Here is a 21892-nt window from a genome sequence, read left to right on the forward strand (position 1 = left end):
ACGCAGTCGAGGTTGACCTTTCATATCGCGCAACGGGTTCCTGAAAGACAAGTATCGGGGCACCACGGACCCATATCGCGTTTGATCTTTTGCGCATGCGTACCTGGGTGGTAAGGCACCGGACTGCTCTTGCTCGCTGAGTTTTGTTCCGCAGACTACTCCAGAAAGAGCACTTTCTGGAAAGTAAAAATGTCAACAAGCGACTTCTACTTGAGATATTACGTTGGGCACAAGGGAAAGTTTGGACACGAGTTTCTGGAATTTGAATTCAGACCCGACGGTAAGTTTATTTTGGCGGTAATAGAGATGAGTTAGCTGTCCTGCGTCTAAGCTAACGTCGTTAGCCACCGGGCAGCGGGTAGGCCGCAGCCGACTCGAAACGACTTGCTAGCGCCAAATTCTCCCTCTGGTTTCCATTATATGAAAAATGATTATAGATCATGTTTAGACAAAGTGAATGACTCAAAATGTATACTCTGTAAACACAGTAACGCTTACAATAATATATAAGGCGCAAATAAGTGCCATGTGGCTTGTGGGGATGGTAACGAAGTCATACATTTGATGCTTGACGATTGTTTAAAATTTCTACTTCAATCTAAAAAATCTTCTTGCAGGTAAACTGAGGTATGCAAACAACAGTAACTACAAGAATGACGTCATGATCAGGAAAGAGGTAATTTACGATCCTAAACACGTTTCAAGTTAACAGTAGTCCAGAATTGTATCATTGGCAGTCCCTGCTGTGTGGGCGTTTAGTGATTATGGTGAAATTTAAAGTTCATTGTCTCAATACTGTGGTATTGTTAACATTATCCCAATGAGTGAATTCAGTGATATCATTATCTGACTAGATTTTCGGTTTAGCTGTTAATGCTTTCATGCAGTAAGGTATGTGAACTAGGAGTGGGTCGATTATGATGGTGAAGTAGAGAGGTTCAGTGTTTTTAATTTACAATACAGTGTAGAACATTAAATTCATACTGCTGTAGTAAGAAACAGTATCAGATTGTACCCATTCTCATATCTGTATTAGAAATATTACAAACCTGTAAATGTTGCAAAGTGTGACCTGGTTCATTTGCCCTCTGTGTACCAACCAAGGCATATGTACACAAAAGTGTGATGGAGGAGCTGAAGAGGATCATTGATGACAGTGAGATCACCAAGGAAGATGATGCGTTGTGGCCGCCTCCTGACAGAGTTGGCAGACAGGTTTGTGACTCCATTCTCCATCAGTGACACAAAACACCGCTGGTGTTGCACCACGTCAGATAGATTGACAAATAGATTTTTTGCCATGGTCACATAATGTAGGTTTGTCTAAAAATGTTGGTCTATACTGGCCACATTATGACCTCGTTATTTTAAATTATACTTTTTGGAACCATGTACAGAGCACCCCACCTTTAATTATTTGATATTGTTATTATTTGATATCTTTTCCACTGTTGTTCACAGATTTTGATGTCAGCAGTGGCACTCCAGTGAATCAATTGCATTAATTGAATCCAAAATGTTTTTGAAGCCTTCAAAGTAACTTGCCTGTATTTTAATGTTCACAGGAACTGGAGATTGTCATTGGTGATGAACACATTTCATTCACAACTTCCAAAATTGGCTCCTTGATTGATGTCAACCAGTCAAAGTGAGTACTATATCCAAGAGTTTGAGAAGTGAACCCTGTGTATTTGTTTTTGATAGAAGGACACAGCTTTAAAAATTGCTCTCTGTTTCAGGGACCCTGAAGGTCTTCGTGTGTTCTACTACCTGGTCCAAGATCTGAAATGTCTCGTCTTCAGTCTTATCGGGCTACACTTCAAGATCAAGCCCATCTAAAATGTGGATTTTGTTCATTTTAATTGCTTTAGCTAATGTTTCTGTTGTTGAACTATCGCATTTGTACATTTGCTTTTGGTGGAACTGTTTTTTATTTTAAATAAAGGGAGAGAAAACTTACTGCTTTGCCTAAGATGCTTGTTTATAGTTGAAATACATGTCCTTCGCTGGTATCAAACACTAAGGCTTAGGTTTCAATGACAGCTTTATAGGCTTTACACTTGCATACTCTAGTGTATAAAAATAGTTTAATAAAATTCAATTTAATAAAATAATGATTTTTAAATAGGAAAATGTTATTGCAACAAAAACATTTATGAAACAATTCAGCTAATAACTAAATTAAATTTTATTTCAAAATACATTCAACCACATCAATAAGGCTGTAAATGACAAACAATGATGGAAATTTAAATAAACAGTATTACAGTGACATTAGTAGATGCTCTGGTTGAAATATGTATCACACTGACAAGGCACAGCATTTGTCTCCATACTGTAATTTGTATTGCAGAGAAATACATCATGTGAAAAGTGTAAGTGCATGAATTTTGTGACCAGCACTCTGAATCTTGGCTGACACTTTTACTTGAACAGAAAACTCAGCGAACACTTCACATGATGCTACAGTCCACTGCTATATCAGAATTTCTAGCTCTGAAATTACAAACATCAGAAAAAGATGTCTTGAATGCCAGTGGATGAAATCAGTTAAAAGCAACCAATTTTTCCATTATTTGAGGTTTCATGTGGTTTGTCTTTATGCCATAAAGTTTAGGGCTTGTGTACAAACTTTTTGTTAAATAAGAATTTCTGCTTCATTTCATATTGATTTTAATGTAATGACAAGATGACTTGCTCAGAGTAATAGCCGGTACCATTCATTTTCTGAGTAACATTAAACCTAAGCACAGTGATTTTCCTTTTATTCTCCTGTGGTTTATAAAATACATTACTCATTTCACTGTCTGCATCTTTGCATGGACATTTTAAATCAACTGACCAGAAGCTGAGAGTGTTGACTGTGCTCACCTTCTGTGCTCAACCTATTTTCCTCTCTTTGATTAACACAGCTATTTCTTAACTGAGTGGCTTTCCCTCCAGGACTGTAAAAATGTCCTCTAAAGACTTGTGGACACACTGCAGGAATTCGTGGACATTGCGAGCCGGGTAGCTGGACACATTACAGCCAATCCAGTCGTCATGGACACCATAGCCAACGCCAAAACCATCAGGCACCACTGGGGCAAAGCCGCCGAGGTTCACAGCTGGACTGGTGAGGGTGCTGGTGGAGAGGATGTTGTGGTTGATGGCGGCGTAAGCAGGGTCAGTGTACAGGCTGTGCAGAGCTTGGCCCTTTGAGTTGGCCAGGTATCGCAGGGCAAAGAGATGTCGGTCAAAACCTTGGCCTGGTGAGAGGAATATAAGAAGTGGTGAGTGCAGCAGCTCACAACACTGACACCGTTGCTGTGTCCCACTTTCATAGTGTTAGTAGAACAGATTGAATTTTTGAGTGGGATGTTGAAATACATTATTCCTACAATGAAATGCACAAAGAAAATGGAGAAGCTGCCTACAGGTGGTGAAACAGCTCCAGCAACACCACAGAAAGCAAAAAAAAAAAAACGATAACATTTTTAGAGGAATATTTTTGCTTTAACACTTTGTGTGTCATTCTAAAGTTGCGGTTTCATTTTTGACGCCGTACATATGTCATCACTTCCTGTATAAAAACCATAAAGTATGTTGATTTCTGTATACTAACCCTTACACAGTGTATAAAGTTTGTAGGTGGTATGGATTTGGGACGCAGCTCATGTCCTAACTGGGAAAATGTTACATCAGGAATTTAATAAAAACGGGTTTAGAAAGTAGGTACAAATAATTGTAGGGTGAAGGCTGCAGACCACTGACGGTTGGTGTGGGTATAGACTATCCTTAAACAAGCTATTTTCTCAATAACACTTCTCACTATATGTGACAGGATCCTATATCGCCACAGTATTTTCTCTCAAAGTTAAAATCATTTAAGTTATTTTACATTAAGAATTTTGAATGTGCTTTGCATACGCTTTCTCACTGGTTTAAAGTGTGAGGGGAAAAACATGATGTCACATACTTTGATGTACCGATCAGGATTTAGCAAAACTTTAAGTTTTTGACGATTAAACTCTAATCCAATTATACATAGACATGGTTTTTGGACATCTTTGATTGTTATTTATTTAGTCATGAATTATCAGTGTAGCAGAGAAATACTTAAGATCCAAAACCAAGTTTTCAATTTCTATACCAAAAAGAGATGAATCTGCCTAACTCCTACTGCACTAAAAGCAGGGATCAATTTACATGGACAATAAATGTGAAATAATCACCCCAGTTGTAAATTATACAATTTTAATATAAGATGGAATTTAATACAGTTAAGAGTGTTTGATGTCTCTAATAATTAGTTTGGCTCTGAGCTTTGGAACCATTCCTGACCTAGTCTGTTAATAAATGACCAAAGCATATTGACTTGCATATAAAATTACCATCAGGAATGGAGAGATATGTTAGAGTGCAATGACTGCAGGGGAAAACTGGTTTTCAGCCACAAGACTGTATCAGTGGGACAGCGTCAATGATTCATGTCATTATAAAATGTGATCAAAATGTATAGAAATGTCTCATACACACCCATAGCTGCTTCCTTGGTGAGCTGCCCATGATATTTCGAGCATTCGTTGAGCATGGCCCGTAGCTGCTCCACACTGTGTTGTCCTCCCTGGCAAACAAAGGCGTGTGAACATTGTTTGGTGTATTTGGTAGCTGGACGGATTGTCTCTGTGCGGCCATGCTTGAAAGCTGCGGTGCTACACGACTCATATGTGGCTACTGTCTCCCCGTACTGCCGCAGGAAGCCCATCTGAAAAGCCAGTTGGACAATAGCATCTGGACTCAACTTGCTCTTCTTTAACTGTTCCTTCCCACCCTTCTTGAACTCCATGGCATCAATGGTGAGTTTTGACACAGCTGAATCAAAGTTCTCCTTTGCTTTTTTGATGCCACTCTCCAGCTCCCTGTCCAATTTGAACTGCAGTCTGCGCACGGCCGATGCTGAATCCACAGCAGCAGCGGCAGCAGCAGAGCCTGGGTGTACCAGCGGCTGCTCCGTTGTGTCTTTGAAGATCTCGTTCTGAAAGCGGAGCACAGCTACGCCGTCGCCCCAGGAGTGCTCAAAATTAATGGCTGCCTGTCCGTCTTTGGTGAGAATGATGCTGAAGGACTTGTCGTACCACCGGTTGCAGCCGTCGCCGTGCAGCATGTTGTGGGAAATGTGAATATGGTCTCGCATGCTCTCATCATCCAGGCAGAGACAGAAGAGAGCGCTGTCAACCATCCGTAAATCTTCTGCGTTTCCGGCAGCCAACAGCTTCTCCCTCAGCCCGGCCCACACATCCCTGTTCTCACTGGTCAGCACCCCCAGAGGAAAGGCAGGCGCGGGTGTCGGGTCAGACAAGATGTACTTAAAATGGGACTGGATCTCTGCAGGTGTCACTAAATTCCCATCCCTGTCTACAATGTCAAAGACATACATGTTGCCTTTTCTCATAACTAGGAGATGTTTCCCTTTGTCATCGGTGAAGAGCTCGTCTCGCCCACGCTTGGGAATCCGAGTTGAGTTGAAGAGGCGAAAGTACTGAGACATGTCCAGGGGGTAAGCGTTTACCATGTAGGCTCCGTACCAAGACAGAGAGGACGGGACCCAGCGGATGAACTTTTTGAAGCTGTCTGTGTCACTCTTTGCTGGGTTTAGATGGAAAACCTCTGGCTCCAGTAATCCAGCTCGCAGCGTTTTCATGAAGCGCACTGCTGAGCACACCATATTAGTTGCCCGTACAAGCTGATCATTGTACTCTGTCTTAGGGTCAGGATTGAAGGACATGAAGGGGTTGAAGTTCAGCACCACAGAGTCACGTGCAGATAGATACATATCAAACCATGGTCCTGAAATAAAAGTAATTCAACCAGATACATTAGTATTTGTGTTGCATTTGAGATGCTCAATTTCAGACTGGTGATTGACACAATGGCAGTCACCTGAGATGTAGCTTGTGTGCTTATTATTTTTATCCTGGGCTACCAGTTCCTCGTGCAGCTGTTTCCCCACACCACTTTGGAAATCCTGTGAAAGTTTCTCTGTCGTTCTGAGGGCAGACAGAAAAACATTTTGGCAGCATTTGAACTGTTAGTACTGTCGGTAAATGAAATGAAAAGGTTGATTTCTTTGCTAAAACATACCTGAACTGGTCATCATTCAACAGAGGCCTCTGGGCAGCTAAGTACCTCCTGATAGTGTCCTCCAGTTTTGGTATGGGAAGCCTACAATTCACAAAATAATCAAAAAGAGACAACTCAGGCTTTCAACAGTCCAGTAAATGTTACTTTATACAACAAAACTGAAAAAATCCCTCGTAAATACCATTAAAATGTTAAGTAATTAAATGTTCTTTAGCCAAAGCAGACAGATTTGATCCTCCTGTGAATGGATGGTACCAGTCAAACACAAATCTGTGGAGAGATGTTCTGTCCTTCTCCACAGATGATTCTTTTCAGCTGCTCTTTGCTGGAGGAGGTTTTCGCTCTATCTTTTTGCATTTTTACAGTGTGTTTGTAAAATCTTTTGTCAATAATGACAAAGGATTTGCAATCTGGATTTAAGGCAGAAGCGTGGAACGCAAGTGAAGCGTGGTCTTTCACTTGCATGTTTTGTGAGCAATGGTTTTCCTCTAGGGGCTGACTTCATGTGATGCTCTTTGCACTAGCTGATCAGTCACTGAAACAACAATTTCCACAGATAGTCCTTGTGCCAAATGGCAGGCATTTAATCATCTGTTTTTAATGCAGGGTAGCATAAATAATTAATTGTGCACTGTGTCATTATTCAAGGACATCCACTGCGCCTTCCTAAACCTCCTAACCACTGCTGCAACTGTGTTTCAGCTCATGTTCAGCAGCCTACTGATGCTCTTGTACCCTCTCCCATCTTTATGAAGTCTCACAGGCCAGTTTCTTGCTTGTTCAGGCAGCTCCTCACCACGTGGAGCCGTGGTGCATTAGACACAACCCAGGCCAAAACTGAACCACAGGTGTATATTGACCTGTTTATCTTTAATTACACATTACAGTATAATATTACATCACAATAATTATTATGACATAAAATAATACAATTATTGTAGGATGACACATTTTTGAATAATTTAACATCTTACTGATATTGACCAGGGGTGTACTCAGTTTTGTTGGATACTGTAGATGTCAGTCGTGTTACCGCCCCCTCGTGGCCATCGAGCTTTAGTCAACTGTGCACTTTCACCTACATTCATCTGAAAGCTTTATGGGTCACCTACTTCAACCGAGAACACCTTGCCTCACTCACCTGGCATTTCCGAGCTACTTCGGATTCACATTAGACCAAAATGATGTTGAATTAAACCCCATTTGTTAGGGTAATATGAAAAAAAAAGTGCTTGAGAAAATTCCCATTTCACTTCTTACCTGGGTAAACTCTTCTGATAATGCATCGACGGCACCACACTTTGGTGCAGATATTCGCTTGAAGACGCTTTTTTGCTGCTGTAGTTTCGCCTTTCGGCACCAAGCGCAGCAGTCCTGAAATGAACCAGACCTCCAGAGCTTCTCAGAGAGGAGACGCAGTGCATTGAAAGCAGCAGACTGGCCATTGTGCTGCACCTGCTGGGGCTTTACCGACGGAAAACACACACGATAGCTGAAGCTAATAAGCTAACAGATATAAGTTAAAACCAAAGGGGCGCCTGTGCCACAGCTGTCACTGTAGGTAAATACTGCAGCTAGCGAATATTAGCAACTAGCATTAGCCGACAAATTTCCTCAGCTGGCCCGTTTTGTTTCCGAAGCAGTTTGACGACAGGAGGCATGCGATAAAGCAGCGACTAATCAGACGTTCACATGAATTATCCAGCCTGCGACAAACACGGTCAAATGGAAAAGCAAAAAAAAAAAAAAAGTAACGTTAGTATTGAACTGACAACAGGAAGTTCAACCGGCTACAAGTGTCACATGACTTCAGCTCGGCGTGAGACTGGGCAGAGGGGAGAGAGGCGGGCCCAGCATGCAGGACTGACTGTCTGCGACACCTGCTTCTCTACAGACAACCACACGGTGACACCTTCATTTCTTATTTGCAACAAACATAAGCAAGCCTACAGATACGTCTTTGCATTCCTCACTGCATTGCATCTATGCACTAAATTGCTTTTCTGGATGGACCAGTGTTTGTCTTAGTTTGTTTACTGGGTATACAAACACAGAGATTTTTATATGCAGTCTATGGGTGTAACCAAACAGCCAGCAACAAACCTATTATCATACTGCTAAATACTGCCAACTCCACAGGTCAAGACTGACAAGACAGTTGACCTACACCTGAAACATAAGGTGTAGGTAAATTGCCCTCAGGTGACCCCAACAACTCCCAACGACTGTTCTTGCAACACCCAGGAGCACTAACGAAAAATTGACATCGCTGGCCTTAATAACTACCCCACTGAGGCTAAATGCCCGGGCCTCTTCACCAGTCGGTCAGAGCTGAAGAAGCCTCTTGGATGAGGGGTGAAGCATCTTCAAGTGTCTACAATCAAGTCCAGTTGTAATCGATTCTTGAAATCCATGACATGGATGACTGAGAATCTTCACAGACATCATGTAAACCATACATTTCCAACATGTGATTGTCATGGATCCATAGTTATTATGTGGTGATCTGGCCAGCAGAGTGCAGTGTTCACCTGGTCCTGCGGTCTGAGGTAAACCCCCCCCATCTTAACACCCACTACAGAAAGAAGACCTCGCTGAATCCTGTAGCAGGACAGCTTCTCCTGGCTTCCTATGACTTGTCAAGCATGCAACCTATCATTTGTGATGGGTGAAAGAGTGACCTGGGTGCTTGGAGCTGGGTCAGGCCCTCTCTGACAGACCAGCCACTGCCACAATCTGAAGCATCCCCACCCCCACCCAACCCCCTGCTCTACAAAAGCATCGAGGGTGATAGTTCACTGCTTCCATTAGACTGATGAGATTTTCTGATGTTTGCCTCCACTCATGCTGTCTACATTAAATGCAGTGTAATTTTCTGACCTGCCTGCCTTGCACAGCCAACAGCAGACAACAATATTCTTCACATTTAAATTGATTCTTATGTAGCTGTGATTTTATGACACCCAGTTATTCTCATCAATGTACCCATCACTGTACCGTCAACATTACATTATCCTTGACTATCCTTGGAGTGGCTGGTGATCGGTAAAATTGTTATGCACATATTGACATGTATGCTTATCTTTTGCTGTAACACCATCTCGTTTCTCAGTGACTATCGTGTTTAAATTGAAGGTACCCTAACCAAGACTTGGTTAGATGCCTTAGATGCCTCTTTAACAATCAGTCTGTGTGTGTGTTTGAAATAGAAATGTGCAGAAACAGGATAAAAAAATTTAAAAAAATCAAATACTGTTGAACAAGCGCAACAGTGATCTCAACACAATCATGGCGGAAGAAAAGCACTAGATGAGGATTCTCTTCCACTACTTGATGAAATGTGACTTTTTTCTGTATCATTTATAGTGATTATACAGAACATCATAGTGATATTGTGGTAATTATAATTTACATCATTTTCTTTATATCAGTTATTTGGCTGCAATGAAAGTTTTTTAATTGATGGGACATGCTTGATTCTGCCCTAATTGTGCAAAATGTACACTTTGAAAACCATGATAGTCATGCAAATGTTATGTTACAGCACTTCTAAAGACAGACAACATATTACACTATTCCACTCTTCTTTCACTTAATTTCTATAGGCTACTATATACAGCCATGGGAAATACAGCTTATACACCAATGTATAAGCACAAAAAGGCTAGGTTCATCCTTTTGACTCTGAAATTATCACAGAAATTTAATTGGCATCCAAAATGTACATGGACTAGGATCTTCTCAGATATCTTTAAGGACCGGTGTGTTTGCTAGTTTTAGTTCCATGAATGCAAATTATGTACATATTTTTCCTGTGCTTAAAATCAGTGAACAGTCTCTTAAACCCTACTTGAATTGTTTAATGGTCTACGTCTTTATCAGACTTACATTATTATTAGGTGGTAATCCAGTTTTAGTGCAGGATTGATTTGAAAATAAAAATTTAATTAATTTATTGTGGTGTTTTTTTTTTGTTTGGTTGTTTTTTTGCCCTGTGATGGATCATGACAAGTCAAGAAGGGTTTGGTTTGAGATGAATGGAAACCGATGGTTGTCTGGAAATTCAATTGAAAACATTCAACAATATAAAACACAGTAACATGGTTTGCAGGATAGTTAGCCGTGTTTGTTATGTATTTAAAGTTTAAAGCCGTAAGGTCCTTTAAATAAACAATTCAATGTGAGAGCTTAAACCCCATGTTGACCTGGGCTATCTGACATCGACATGTCTAGTCTGAAGATCCGGGAAAGTGGAGAAAAAAACACGGAAGTGTGGTTAGCAAACAGCAGGACGAGCTGGACGAGCTAACCTGCCTCAGTGGGTTTGTTGGTCACTTGAACCTGAGACACTGTTTGTTCACCTAACGTCATAGCAAAATGCCTGAAAGACAGACACCAAGGTAAGGATGCTGAACTTTACGCGGTATAATCGTGGCTGTTTTTGGATAATTCACTGAGGTCAGCCTCATTGTCCCGGTTAACACGACGTTGCGCCAGCGTTGCACCAAATGTCAAACCCGGCTACATTAATGTTTGAGGAAACCACTAAGGTTAGCTCTTTGACACAGGGATGCGAGGCTTTAGCTAGCGTGTTAGCCTGTTGTTGGTTACATCATAATTAGCACATAGCTAATGGTGTAGCTGGTTTCAACAGCTCCCTTAAAACCGTGAGATGGTCACAGTTAAAGTGCTTATATTAAATGAGCATTTAACAAATTGTTTGTAACGTGATATAGTGCAGTTGTAAGCCGATATCAGGGCGTTTAACTGTTTGTCAACAAGTATAAGTTATCTACTGAGACGCATTGTAGCGTTATGTCATTGTAACTGTGTCTTATTTTGGTGTCATTCATTATCTGTGTATGCACCAGCATTTACACATTGACAAGTACACAACTACCTGCACAGGTGTGTTTCACCACTTTGTGTCGTCCATTGCTGACAGGTGCACAAAGATGTTGATGTCCTGGTTTTAGCTGGAAGGGGCTGTTTTGGTGTTTAGATACACCGACTGTGAACCAAGCGATGAGGATGACAAATCTGGAAGTCGCACTTTTGATTGCACCTAATCCTTTAGAGGAAGTGATAACTGTGTCATGTCTCACATCAGAGTTTGTGAGGGTGAGGTTCATATGTTACAGTATGAAACTGACACACACTAAGCTCCAGTAATGAGATCCGTACAAAAGAGTAAATGTGTTTTCACAGATATACATTACAATTGAATATCAGATCTCTGTTGTGTTTTCAGCACTTTCTTTTTTCTTTTTTGTATCGTTTCTCATTTCCACACCTTTGCCTTCACAATGTCAAGGATTCAAGCCATTAACACCAGTGCTAGTGATGGACTGGAGGGGTTCAAAGCACATGCTGTGTTCCAGGAAATCAACAAGAAGCTCCAAGAGGTGATTACATGCTTTACAATAGGATATTATTTTCAGTTGCAGATGTGTGACTTTGTATTATTTACTATTACTCACTTTTTTACTGGTATCTACTCTCTGACACTTTTATGTCAGTGATTCTATAGAGTACTCGTCCTTTCCTTTTAGGATGGGTCATTCTGTCTGATCATGTACAGTGTTTCTAGGCCTGTGCCATACATGGGCCTTTAGCCTCAAGTGGCACATTTGGATCAGATCCCAAACCGTCATTTCATACCACAAAAATAATTTGAAGCTTATGTCGAGTCAATCAGACAAATGGTTTCCTCCAAAAGTCAGTGTTTTAAAGCACTTACCTTTGTGTGACCCCAATCATACCATATTCATCTCAAGCATGCTGTCTATGTAATGAATGGGATTTGTCAGCAATGAGAAAATGGCAACAGGGGAGCCAACTGGATGCTTAGAGACATGGTTTAGTCCAATATATCAGGCAGCTGATCAGTCAAATAGATACAAAATTTGGATGTGAGGCTTATCTTTAGTGTCAGACTCCCTTGTCCCACTTTTATATTCCATATTAATTAAATGTTGATAGAAAACGGGCTTTTTATGTTTATATTCAGATCCCATTTTTTAGGCAGATTTAGGGTGATATTAACTAACTTCTTGTATTTTCCATAAACACTGTTAAGTAAGTAAAGTAATCTGTTATGTGAAGAAGAGTGTTATCTTATTAAGATAAACTGCCTGTATAGCCTGCAGATTAAAAGGTGCTCAGTCAAGTTTTCTTGTAAACATTGTTACTGTTAACATTCAGTATTCCTCACTCTTTACTCAAGACAAAGCAAACAAACGTTTTAAAATTTTACATATTCATCACAAAATCTTACATATTCATCACAAATAGGTAAAAGAAAAAAAAAAAGGAATGACATATCCATGAAAACATTTTCAGTATCTGTACACTTTCTGTGCAAGGCAGAAGTCTGAGAAAAACTATCAACACAGTTCTTACATCCCTGAACCACTGACACGCTCATCTATGTATACATACAGATATTAACTGTGTTGAAAACACACAGATAGTGTTTCTCAAATGTAGAAGGATGCTTTTTTTGAGTAGAATAACAACCTAGCTAAGACATAGTGACTACACCATGTGCTTGTAAATATAGATAGTCAAAAAATTTATTTACATGCAACAGAGATACTACCCAGTTTACTGTATTAAAAAAATATATGTGTATTTTAAACAGGAGGGGGAGCAATTTGTAAAAAAGATCGGGGGAGTGTTTGCCTTTAAAGTGAAGGATGGCCCGAATGGACAGGAGGCAACTTGGTTTGTGGATGTGAAGAATGGCAAAGGCTGTGTTCACAATGACATAGGTAAGAAAACTCAAGGGCCCAAAAAAAAAAAACATATCAGGGTTTTCTTTTGTCTCATGATAGTGGAAATCTCTAGTGGCATGTAATCATTTGAACATTTAACAATAGTTGTAAATTCAGCTTGAAGTTCAAGGCCTGCACAGACTGTCTGTTTCATCTGTGTGAGGATTTATGAAACATTTACATTTCTTTGTATATTAATACCCTTAAATACCCACAAGACAGTGAATAGATATTTTTTAAAGTGAAATTTGGCTCTTATGTTTCTTTTCTGCAGCTAAGAAAGCTGATTGCACCATTTCCATGTCGGACACAGATTTGTTGGCCTTAATGACAGGGAAGATGAACCCACAGACTGTGAGTATTCAGCCTTGGTGTTTTTTGAGTAAACTCATTTGCATGTAGTACTGATAATGACTCTGATTCAGACCTGGTATTAACTTCTGTCTCGGGTATTCTGATCTCACTTCCCTGCACGATATGCGAATAAACACATGTGTTGTCGTTTTTACGTGGTCTGAGTGATCGAATCTCAAATGCATCCTCAATGCATTTTTGGTTGCATTTACACCTGTACTTAAAGCTGTCCACTTGTGATTGGATCACCCAAGACTGATGTTAGTGGCAGGTCTGCACAGGGCCAGAGTACACTCATGTCATTTACATTTGTCTTTTCATGTTCAAAGTTAAGGTAATGCAGACACTTGTAGCTCTGTGTCTGGTTGGTTTGGAGTATTCAAATGAAATGTATACTGCTGTGTCTGTCATTCTAGGTAGTGTGTTGATGACCACTGGTCTTTTCATCCACATCTTTACACACCACGTCTATTTTTGTTGGTGCAGTTTGGGTCTCTGAAACATGAATTTCACTAATGAACATGTATGAATGCCTATATTTATTTGACTCAACATTACTATTTGTGTGTTTTCTGTATTACTGAAGGATAGGTTCCCATTTTTCACATCTTTCACTTGTGGAGGACTGGCTGGTGCTAGTGTGGACCCAGAGGCCACATTAGGTCAATTAAGACAAAAAAATGCAAGGCGCTGTCCGGGAGGCAGCTGCACATATATACCCTAGCGCCATCCCCCTCATTGCCACCAAGGATGTGGCTGTAGCCCTGGTAGAATGACACATAACATCTGAGGGCATAGACTTACCTGCTAATTAATTGGCCTGTCTGTCAACAACCCAGTTGGAGAACCTTTGTTTACACAGTGCCTGCCCCTTGTTCTTTCCACTGTAGCACAGAAACAGCTGCTCTGAGCACCTAAAGCTGTGTGTTGCTTCAATGTACATCAGCAATGCCTGGACACGAAACAACAAATTGGCCCTCTCTGTCAGCTTGGAGCTAACTCAGGGAGGATGGTATGCCTCCAGCTCTATGGCTTAATTAATATGGCTGGGGGATGAAACCTTTGGTGGGAAAGAGATATTTGGCAACAGTGTCACCCCAAGCAGTCTACCTCACAGGCACGTAGGAGTGATAGAAAGTGTGTGTAGATCACTCACAATTAGCTGTCATAACTGCCAAAAGAAAAAGCAGTTTTCAGGGACGTCACTGTGAAGGTCACTGGTGTCAAAGGCTTAAAGGGGTACCTCCTCAAGGCCTGCAAGACCTCATGTCCTGGCAACATGCAGAAGTGACTGATCCCCCTCAATGGGCATACCCTGAGGAAGGTTCAGAGATGGATGCCAAACCTGCATATCTGAGAGAATGCATAAAGGAGACCTCTCAGCCAAGTGTTGGCGAAAGCATCTATCCCAAGCAGGCTCTGGTGTCCACCAAGGATGGAGTGGAGTAGAATCGAAGTGCTATCTCCATGAGAGGTAATCTGCCAGAGAGTTTGCTCTGCCTGAGAGATGCATCTGCATTAAGGAGTCCATGTCCAGTCTCTGGGCTTCTGGGACCTGGTCCCCCTTTGATGGTTGATATGAAACACCACTGAGGTGTCTGTTCAAATGGGCAAATGCTTGCCCTTGGGAAAGGGCAGCCCCAGGGGTGTGACTGCTAGGGCCATTTTGCAGACATGTCCAGTGCCTCGATAGTAAGTTGGATGTTGCTTTTCTGCCTCTTGGTACAAGCGGTGAAAATAAGCCAGTCATTGAGATAGGGGAGAATCTTTACTCCCATCAGGCATAGTGATGTTAAGGCTGCCGTCATGCATTTTCAAAAAATGCAAGGAGCCAGGGACAGTGTTCTGGGTGAATATGAATGTGAACATTGGCATCTTTGAGGCCTATGAAAGTGAACAATCTCCCAAAGTGATAATCTGAAGGACATGGATTGTGCGCAGCATCCAAAATGAAAGGACTTTCAGATGTATGTTCAACCTCCTGAGATCTAGTATAGGCCTTGCTTTGGGACTAGAAAATATGTTGAGTAAAACCCATCATTCTTTGTATGTGGTTATACTTCTGTGATTAGCTTTTAGGCCAATGTGGTTTGCCTTTATGACAAAAACAGGGCCTTCATGGGGTCTGTGACTAATGCAAGCTCTAACCCTGGAACATTGTTTTCCAAACCCATGCATCTTGGAAATGAGCTATCCAGTAGTCCAGGTGCTGCAGTGAAAATCTGCCCACCACAGGACTTAGGCCCTCAGCCTGTGCCTCAGGTTTTATCTGGGGGCTTGGGGGTGCTGATTTTGCCCCTGTAGCCCCTGGGTCTTGTGAGGTGGAGGCTGCTCACCTCTGGGCTAATGCCTGCTGCCTACAGCAACCTGACTGTGTTGCCAGGACTGTGGCAGTGGGTTTATGTGATGTAAGCGTTATGGGTCCCATGCACCCCATGTTTTTTCCTCCCATGCCTCCACCCCAATGACCCCTGGCCTCTGAAGCCTGGCTTGACTGTTTCCTGTGCGCCGATCCCCTTTTGGACTCTGGCCTGAACAACTAGTCTGGGACAATAGGAAGCTTTTGCAGTGTTTGTCTACAATCAACAGATATGTGCCTGTGCAGGCCACACCACATTGTATCATGACGATGGCAGACCTTAAGTTCTCTGTTTCCAATACCAGCCATTCGGGCAGCAGTGTTAGAAGCCCCCCAAGAGAAGACTATGAATGACCTTGCACTGTGGCCTGGGACAGTGGGCATTGTCTTTCAGTGCTTCATCCAGTGAGAGGATCAGTGAAGCAATGCACTGGTCCACAGGAGGCATGTAATCCAAGCCATGTTCTCCTGCAATACCGATTTCCCATAAGATGAGTAGCAAGTGCATAATCCAGTCCAACCTTAGCCTGGGCTGCACGCAGTATTGCTTGTCCCTCCCTTCCCTCCCCTCCCTGAGGGAAGTCTCAGAGCTAATCTTGCCACCTCCACACGCTCAGAATTGTAGATTACTAAAGACGACAATAAAATTGTGTTGAAAAACATTGGATGCTTTTAAATGTCCCGTATTTTACACTTTTCCAGTGTTTTGAGTTTTGATGTCCATAACAAGATATTTGTGGTTTTTAAATACCAAAAACCATTTAATATACTTTTAAATCTCATCTCTCAGGCTTCTCTCTGGAGCTCTAGTAAGAGCAGGGCATTTTGTGACTCGTTTTAAGGCACAGTTTCAGAGTACTAACTGTGTGCAAGTCTGTGTGGATTGAGCACTTTCACAGTATTTATATAGCATATAGACCTGCTTATAATCAAAGAAGCCATAGAAACCTCACTTTCTACAATATGGGATCGTTAAGTTAATTTAGTATTCTAAATCCTGTATAATATTTCTGTAAAATTATTTGGTTTGACTTTACAGTCCCCCTTGCATATTTTAATTCTTTAGTGTAATTACCTGCATCATTATATTTGTTTAACATATTGCTATAGAAAGTCACTGTTTTTGTTATTTAATATTTAGAACTAGTGACTTTAAAAATGTCAATTTTACTGTATATAAGACCTAAGTCTTTACGATCACACCTGCTGTTGTACTCCATAGTGTGTTCGTGGTGTTTCTTGCTGGATCACAACAGCAGGGCTTTACAAAACCAAATGACTGACTCACAGTCTGAGTGATGAAATGACACTATTGGTTGTGGCTCTTTCAAAATGATATCGCACAAACACGTATCGTTACCAATTTACCACCTTTGTTGCTAGATTAACCAAATTTACAGACTGCTGTTAGTTACCTTTTTTCAAAATAAGCACTTAGCAACAAATCTATCCACTTTCCATGTAAGAGGGTTGTCTTACATGAAGTCAGGCTTCCCTTCGGCAGGCTTACCTCCGTCTGTGGCAGCTGAAATTAATGAGCTTCTAACTTTTTCTCTGAGTGATCATTTTACAAGTAAATACAGCTGAAATCACAGCACAGCTGTTGTTTTTAAATTATGTATGGTGATTTTGTCTGATGACATGGTTATAAAATCAGGATTTCAGTTCACAGAGCAGCAAATGGGCCTTGTTTTAGTCAGTAGACACAAAAATATGTAAATAAGAACAGCTTTATTGGGAGTTTGGCTGTATTAAAGTACTGTATGTAAGCACAGAGAGTAGGAGAGAGGTAAATAGATAAATGGCTAAAACTGGCTGTCAGTAGAGATAAATGGCTAAAACTGGCTGACAGTAGGTAGAATGCAAGTTGCCAACGATGCAGTCCGACCATATACTATGTTTTGACCTATTCTTATTTAAAAGGCAACAGCATTATAGCAGGACTGACTGAGTTGTGTAGTAGCATGTAGTACTCCTGGCTTTTCCTGCAGTTCATTTCACCCTACCTCAATCTGTGTGCCCTGTTCCATGTAAAAAGTGGAGCAGATTTGTTTGCCAGTTGGATGTGGTACTGACAGGATATTTTGTTCGTGTCTGGTTGACACTAAGAGGAAACCCTGTGCTGTGTCATTATTGGCTGGTTGTGCTTATGTATCGCCCTCAGACCAGAGGCCGTGAAGTTGTTGCTGTGAGGATGAAAACATAAAACAGGTTTCCTGCATGTAACCTAGAAAAGAGAAAGACCTGTTTATTAAATGAGTGGGGGGGGGGGGGGGGGGGGTTAAATGTCTGACTGAGAAACATAAAATGTGTGGCAATAGAAAAGGAGAACAGATGTTTCAGCCCCTGTTGTCAGCAAACCCCATGAAAAGACCAAAACTAAAAATAAGAGGTCCTATGTATCCTATGTATGTATCCTGATACATCTTATAGTCCTGCATGGCTTAGAGGGCCACTGTGGTCCAACAACAATTAAAAACACATTAATGAGTCACACTGTTGCACTGGATGACATGTTCCTTCATTAGCATTAACGCAGCCACTGTGGTTTATTTTGACTCAATCCTATACATCATTCTGCTGCTGGAAATAATCACTATTGCACCAAATATGTATTAATCATACACTGAAAACAGCCCCAAACAACGCACAATTTCCTCCTGTTTGAGTAATGTTTGTTAAAAACCACAGTGCCCAGCTGTTTTAGGAAATTGCAGAGCCATTTTTGTGACGGTTTTTAAATATGTTTGTCTTTAACAGGACCAAATGAGCTTGGAGCTGAGAGCCATAAAAAGTGTTTTGCAGTATTAAACAATAGATATTTTTTCAGTTAGGCATGAATTAAACCTTTATCATCTTTACTTTTCATGCTTTGTGCAGAAATGTTTTCAAACCCTCAATTGTAATGGGCAAAAGCAGTGAACCATGAGGCTCACCCAGAAGAGAGTGATGTGATGACACACATCTCCACCATCAATCCACAGCCATTTACAGTGATTACCTGTACCAAGAGAAAAAACATCACTGGACCATGTTTGTGTCATAAAGGATTAACGAACATGCTCCAAGAACACAGTGAAGAGTTTTTCCACTGCGTTATCCGTTGTTTTGAAATTTGAAAAGGTTTTCTCTTTTTTATGATGTTTTTCACACCGAGGCAAAACTGATCATTTCATTTATTCCATTTGTAGTGATAAAGTCACATGAAAAAGCTTGAGAGCAGAGTTAATATTCGAAGAATTTCTGCTCTGAGAGTGGTTGAATTATTACCTCTTGTTAAATTTGTCTTTTCAGTTCTCTTTTTTCATTCCAGTACACAAACATTCATTTTTCTAATTCTACACAAACTATGCCTGCATGGCGTGCAGCTTCCTGACACTTCATAAGCTGTTGTTGCTCTTGCCCCACTTTTCCCTGGGTTGAGTTAATCTCTTATGGTAACTCTTTAAACCAGCAGCAAGTAGTTCTCTCCAACACAGACTGAACTGTACTTCAAATCAGAACTGTCTTGATGACATTTTTCACCCTTTCTGATTTGCAGGCATTTTTCCAGGGCAAGCTGAAGATCACGGGAAACATGGGACTGGCCATGAAACTTCAAAACCTGCAGCTGCAGCCTGGCAAAGCCAAGTTGTAGATGAGACATCGGGCTTGCTGTAACTACACCTCAGAACACTGAACAGAGTAAACCATGAAGAATTTAACAGCAGGTCTGGTTTCAGATGTTTGTTACAGGGTAGTAAAACTTCTCATCACTGGACACAACCCCTTTTCCTGCCAGTGACCTCACTGACTGAACGGGGAATTAGTCAGCAGCCCTGCTTTACTGGAGAAAAAGATAGATTGATAATTAATTCTCTAACCAAGTCCCTGTCTGCAGGCCCTTTCAAGATAATACTGTCAGTACACTAGAGTAGAGACAGGTGCTGCTACTTTGTGATACTAATTCAGTTTATGTTCACTTTTCAACACATTTCCAATACCCATTGCTAAATAAATCTTTAAGTGTACTGTGTCTGGGAATGTTTTAAGTAGAGCAGATAGATGTCATTTTCCACAATCATAGACACAACAGTCTAAGTGCCTCCTTGTCTCAACAACGCAGAAGATGTTTTTCAATGTGGCCGCCCAACATTTTAATGGAGGGGGGTGTATTTTTCTGCTGTGGTATCATTACTGTACAAATCTCCAAATTATTTCTACTAAATAAATGTGTCTGTGCTGCAAGGTCCATTGGGTGGTCTTCATTCGTGTCTGTTTTTCTTAAGCAGGAACAGTATTTAGCACACACCCTTGACTAATTCTCATTAACTTTATGTTTCTAATAATTTTGCAGACATAAACAAAAAACCCAGAACAGTTTGTCTGAGAAATGGCACATGAAAATGGATTTAATAACATGCTGGCCCAGTGTGTTTAAGTTGAAGGCTCCTTATGATCAAATGGTAATGTTGAGTTTATGGATATTAAAATGGAAATATTGGCCAGATATCCTCACATAAGCTTTTAGTTAATTTAGTGTGAAAATTTAGTGTATACATGAAATTCACATGAACACACTCCTGGCTCCACAAGATATTAACACACATCTCCTAAACAGTTTAGGGGCCTGTTTGAGAGTGACCCTCCACAATAATGGGCCTCTGTTCAGATGTGACAGCACTTGGATGTCACTGTCAAGTTGGCTGGGCCAGCGTATGTTCCCCGTTTGGAGGACTTTGCTCTTTTCCAACACGGCAGTGACCTGGTTCCAGACTGCCACGCTGTAGTTTTTCCTTTGTAAATGGAGGAGCATGGCTAAAAGACAAATCTGTTAACTAGCTCTGACCCAGATTCCACTGCAGCTTTGGCTTGGCTCTTGTAGTTTTGTGGGTCTTAGTCTTTAGTCACACTGAGGTTATTTGATTGGTCACTAATGACTGCTTTTTGAGTATGAGATTTCATAAGTATAATGTCTTATTTCTCCATTTTTATTTTACGGTGGTATATTTAGATTTGATACATGTTGGACAATTTGCATTTCGCAAACCTGTATTCAAAACATGGTTAACAAGAAGAATAATGTCATAATTGCTCTGAAAAAAACAAATAAATGTTAGAAGTTTACTCATACTTCATCAATTCTGACTATTCTTTTTTAAATCTGTATCTTTTAATTTGTATGTCTTTAAACTTTGTGGAAGTGCAACGCTAAATCAGTGGCATGGACCTTTTAGATTGTGTTTCTGCTTGCTCTATTGTCACCATTACCCAGACGTTATATAAAAGCAGTGATTCATCATGTTTACCAGTTATTACTATCCAGAAAATGAATTACCTGCTGCAAAATATGCTGTGTTGTACATTTCCAAAAACCCAGGGGTTTGTTTAGAAGAAGCAGAGGATGGAATTACCAAAAAAAGTCTCTCCACTGATGCAACAAAGCCAGAAAAAATTGGATTTCTGACTGCAGCCCATAAATGCTACATAATGTAATGTCACACTTGTGTGATTTGTTGTGTCTGTTTACTAGTGATGACTAAGAGAGCAGCAGCTAAGAAGTTTTATTGGACACATTTTACATTACAAACACACTCTGGGTGGAATTTGAATCCTTGTTTCATGTTCTGGTTTTACATGAGACAGGAGAGCAGCACTTTTAAGAGCTGTGCTCGGTGGAAAATGGTTCCTTCAAGTAAAAGATTAAAAGGATTAGTTTATAAGAATGCAGACAGGACCTCATCTCAGTGTAAAAACAGAAGGCAATATCCCATCTGTAAATGATAGAAAGTGTAAACAAAAGTTTTCAAGCAGGGGATGTTTGTCTGTCCATGTTTTTTAATCACAGCAGGGGCAACAGTGTAGGCATGAAATCATGTTCTCCTTTAAAAAAAAAAACAGAGGCTTCCCTACTGAGCTGTAGAATGGCAAACACAATCCCTGCTGTTCTGTGCTGTGTCCTGGAGAATGACATAAAACATAAACTGCAACCTGTTCACAAGAGTTGTAAAATGAGTCCGTTGGAACAGCCATTGCTTTGAGAATGTAGTCTGATCATGTCCCACTGAAACACCGGAAACCTTTTAAAACGTGTAGAAAGGACCAAAGAGCCTCTCCTGGGGAAAACAGCCTGCCAAATAATACGATGAGTAGTAATGAAAGCATGGATCAGAGTGTGTTTTCTCCAGTTTCAGGAAGGACTTCAAGGCTACAAATTCTCAAACTCTGTCGGCCTGAAAACAGCAGCTCAGCAGACATGAGCAGTAAGTGAGACTCAAAAAAACCCATCAGACTCACTGTA

The 21892-nt window shown here is 40.8% G+C and overlaps 3 protein-coding genes across 3 annotated transcripts; 2 read left to right on the forward strand and 1 right to left on the reverse strand.

The window, feature by feature from the left end:
• Positions 1–89: 89 nt before the first annotated feature.
• Positions 90–1959, forward strand: magoh (mago homolog, exon junction complex subunit). The gene is made up of 5 exons (XM_071487292.1): positions 90–280; positions 618–676; positions 1105–1215; positions 1566–1648; positions 1740–1959. The coding sequence occupies exons 1-5, from the start codon at positions 190–192 to the stop codon at positions 1837–1839; spliced, it is 444 nt and encodes a 147-aa protein (XP_071343393.1). The 5' UTR covers positions 90–189; the 3' UTR covers positions 1840–1959.
• A 211-nt stretch (positions 1960–2170) lies between these two features.
• Positions 2171–7712, reverse strand: cpt2 (carnitine palmitoyltransferase 2). Its single transcript, XM_071487286.1, has 5 exons — positions 7384–7712; positions 6124–6204; positions 5923–6029; positions 4519–5829; positions 2171–3248 (listed from the first exon to the last, which is right to left on the reverse strand). Exons 1-5 carry the CDS (start codon positions 7566–7568, stop codon positions 2920–2922), a joined length of 2013 nt encoding a protein of 670 aa, XP_071343387.1. The 5' UTR covers positions 7569–7712; the 3' UTR covers positions 2171–2919.
• Positions 7713–10363: 2651 nt separating this feature from the next.
• Positions 10364–19843, forward strand: scp2b (sterol carrier protein 2b). The gene is made up of 5 exons (XM_071487293.1): positions 10364–10523; positions 11438–11528; positions 12767–12896; positions 13174–13253; positions 19154–19843. The coding sequence occupies exons 1-5, from the start codon at positions 10501–10503 to the stop codon at positions 19247–19249; spliced, it is 420 nt and encodes a 139-aa protein (XP_071343394.1). The 5' UTR covers positions 10364–10500; the 3' UTR covers positions 19250–19843.
• Positions 19844–21892: the final 2049 nt, after the last annotated feature.

The sequence above is a fragment of the Trachinotus anak genome, unplaced genomic scaffold (assembly GCF_046630095.1).
Source record: "Trachinotus anak isolate AG129_WGS33_773 ecotype Australia unplaced genomic scaffold, CSIRO_AGI_Tana_v1 ptg000010l, whole genome shotgun sequence".
NCBI lineage: Eukaryota > Metazoa > Chordata > Actinopteri > Carangiformes > Carangidae > Trachinotus > Trachinotus anak.